At 52.3% G+C, this 3,410-nt stretch overlaps 1 protein-coding gene across 2 annotated transcripts in view; it reads left to right on the top strand.

Moving 5' to 3' along the window:
- The window catches only part of pax5 (paired box 5), a gene marked incomplete at both ends in the record, with an annotated part of 42,747 nt that extends 39,588 nt beyond the window's left edge, over positions 1-3,159 (top strand). For both annotated transcript variants that reach the window (XM_083693298.1, XM_083693299.1), the window contains 3 exons: positions 1,469-1,555; positions 2,176-2,262; positions 3,077-3,159. In XM_083693298.1, the coding sequence (XP_083549424.1) occupies positions 1,469-1,555; positions 2,176-2,262; positions 3,077-3,159 (257 nt within the window). The remainder of the gene's footprint in view (positions 1-1,468; positions 1,556-2,175; positions 2,263-3,076) is intronic.
- Positions 3,160-3,410: the final 251 nt, after the last annotated feature.

Raw genomic sequence — 3,410 nt, 5'->3', positions numbered from 1 at the left:
ACACACACGCAGAAGGTTATGAAAGTACTGACAACAATGCCAGAGACAAACATTTTCAGAACACACACACACACACACACACACACACACACACACACACACACACACACACAGAATAAACAAGTGCGCTGCTGTAACTCACTGTGTTCCAACACTTGTCCCAACCAAAGGACACACTGGGGAAGAAGACATAGTGGGATGTCTCAGGTGACACCGACTCCGTCTCCAACCTCGCGTACTACCAAGTATGTGATGAAGTATTGGCCATCCATACTAGATAGTATGTTAGTATGGGTCATGGGACACAGTAATCCACTTCCCTACTTTTCTAGTCAGAAGAAGTGAGTGCACTGTAATATAGGAAATATGGAGGTGGAGGTGGTTTGTCCCTCTCCACTAGCCGTAGTCATCAAGCCCTGGACTGATCAACAAACTCATATATACACCATATAATACATATAGTATTAGTATTGTACAGTATTAGTGTTATAGTATAGTATTAGTACAGTACCAGGGGAGGCTGGTGGAGGTAGAAATTGGACGATGTCAAACACACGTGTAAGACGTGGCCGCATGTTTTTTAAAGCGTCATTTCTGACACAAGTTATCATCTCCTTCTTCATCATCTCTCATTTCATCATCTCACATAAGCAACACTCTCTCTCTGCTCTCTATCTGGTCTCTCTCTCTCTCTCACTGCTCTCTATCTGCTCTGTATCTGCTCTCTCTCTTTCTCCTCTCCTCTCCTCTCCTCTCCTCTTCTCTCTCACCGGCAGGGGGGCTGACACTCAGGGGGGGTTGTAGAAGCTCAGTGAGGCAGAACCGACAGAACGAGAGAGAGACGGAGGGAGGGAGGGGGTGAGAGAGGGAGGGGGGGGGAGAGAGGGGGGGGGGGCGTCAGGGTCTGTGACTGTCAGCTAAGGGAGAGGGATCCCGAGGGAGGAGTAAAGGTTCAAGAGAAAAGAAAGAAAGAAAGAAAGAAAGAAATAGAGAGAAAGAGAGAGAGAGAGGGAGAGAAAGAGAGAGGGAGGGATGAAAAGAGAGAGAGAGGAGGAGAGGAGAGGGAGAATGTTGTTTTGACGTGAAGGGTGATGGGTGGACTGTACTCAAGATCGGACCACGGAGAAAGAGAGGGAAAAAGAGAGGAGGGAGGGAGAGAGAGAGAGAGAGAGAGAGAGAGATGGGGAATAGACTGCAGACAGAGGGAGTAAATGAGGTATAAAACGGATGCTATCATCCACTGCTGGACCAATCCATGTCAGTTGCTCCCAGCTCTAAATAATGCTCTTTTATAAATGTACACATTGTGTTGGTTAGAGTAGAGGATGTGCTGTCTGTTTATGTTGTGTTACACACACACACACACACACACACCACACACACACACACACACACACACACACACACACACACACACACACACAGATCCGAAACCAGTCACTTATGTTGTTTTTTGGTCTCTTTTCAGGGGGGGATTTTTCCGGAAGTCCGTATTCTCACCCTCAGTATTCCACATACAACGAGTCGTGGAGATTTCCCAACCCCAGCTTGTTAGGTAAGGGAATACCAACACACCCTCCCCCGTGCCTCACATTCCTACATCCTCTCCCGGAGGATGGGCTCGTTGTAAAGCATGGAAGGGAATCAGGAATGGTATCAAACACACATGAGAGAGAAGGGGGGGGGGGGGGGGGGGGGGGGGGGCTATGATCATGAGAGGAGAGAGTCAGGACCACTAAGAGGTCCCTAAGTAAAGATCTAGGATCAGATGACCCCCCAGTCCTTCACCATCAGGGGGGAAGAAGACACATCTGAGCCTGGACCTGTAGCTACTCCTACCATACCTACTCATCAGCCCAAATCCATACATTTGAAGGGGTCAAGGGTCAGGGGTCAGGCTGTGTTGACCATGGGGAGGGTCAGTGGTTAGGGGTTAGGGTCGGGGTACAGTCTGTGCTGACCTGTGGTTTCCTCTCCCCCCTGCCTCCCCCTCTCCCCCCTGCCTCCCCCTCTCCCCCCTGCCTCCGCCCTGCCTCCGCCCCGCCTCCCCCTCTCCCCCCTGCCTCCGCCCCGCCTCCCCCTCTCCCCCCTGCCTCCGCCCTGCCTCCCCCTCTCCCCCCTGCCTCCGCCCTGCCTCCCCCTTGCCTCCCTCTCTCTCCCCCCTGCCTCCCCCAGTGTTTCAGCAGGACTACGGGTCTCTCCTGGGGACAGAGATTGGCTGCTCCTCCGGCCTCTTCACCAGCCAGGCAGGACAGATGCAAGGTAGGTGGAGGGGGGAGGGGGGAGGGGGAGGGGGTGTAAGTCTACAAGTCAGTCGGTCTGAGACTAAATAGTTTGTCAGAGTAGATTTCAGAGAAGCTTTGGTGTGTCACTTCTCTAAGAGCCCCCTGGGGTTTACCTGCACTGTGGACAGACCAGGACTGTCAGAGAGAGAGGGGGGGGTCTGATTGATGGATATGACAGGGACAGGTACCAGGGAGAGGATGTGTGTGTGTGTGTCTGTGTGCGTGCGTCTGTGTGCGTGCGTATGTGTGTGTGTGTGTGTGTGTGTGTATGTGTGTGTGTGTGTGTGTGTGTGTGTGTGTGTGTGTGTGTGTGTGTGCGTGTGTGTGTGAGAGAGGTTACTGTATTGAGTTGACCCCCTCCCTGAGGGGAGAGTGGACCCAGGGGACCCACAGTGGTAGAGCTGTTCTCTATGTGTCAGCTTAGCGTGGCACTGCAGCTTTGATAGACGTATGTGTGTGTGTGGGTGTGTGTGTGTGTGTGTGTGTGGGGGGGGGGGGGGGGTGTATTAGAGTGTCAGCGCTGCTTTTGAAAGACATGAGAGGGGGTGTATGTCTGTCTGTCTCAGTCTGCACCTTGGATAGGGTGAAAATGGGGAAATGTGGAAATTGTGTGTGTGTGTGTGTGTGTGTGTGTGTGTGTGTGTGTGTGTGTTGTATGGGGAGGGAACTTGTCAGATTTCAGCTTCATCAACTCTTTTATTGTCTTTTATTTATTGAGTAGCTAACCACAGGCACTAAGCGCGTGTGTGTGTGTGTCGTGTGTGCGCTTGTGTGTGTGTGTGTGTGTGTAGGGTCGCCGTACTACTACAGTACAGCATCGAGAGGGGCGGGACCAGCTGCCACGGCAACAGCCTCCGCCTACGACCGCCACTGACCCCTCCTACTGAGAGAAGAGGAGGATGAGGAGAGGAGAGGAGGAAGAAGGAGAGATAGCACCAGCACCGTCCAATAATAGCCTGCCTACAGACGGAGGAGAGGAAGAGAGGGAGGATGAAGAAGGAGGAGGAGGAGGGAGAGGAGGAGTTCATGCCGTCTGCTTTACGTCAGTGAAGTTCGACTATTCTTTGATTGACACTCAACCCAACCAATCGCTGCCTGGCTGAGTCACAGAGCCAGAGTTCCATA

The sequence above is a fragment of the Argentina silus genome (assembly GCF_951799395.1).
Source record: "Argentina silus genome assembly, chromosome: 21".
NCBI classification, from domain to species: Eukaryota; Metazoa; Chordata; class Actinopteri; order Argentiniformes; family Argentinidae; genus Argentina; species Argentina silus.
The sequence above is the reverse complement of the archived record's forward strand: the minus strand, read 5'-3'. Positions and strand labels throughout refer to the sequence as shown.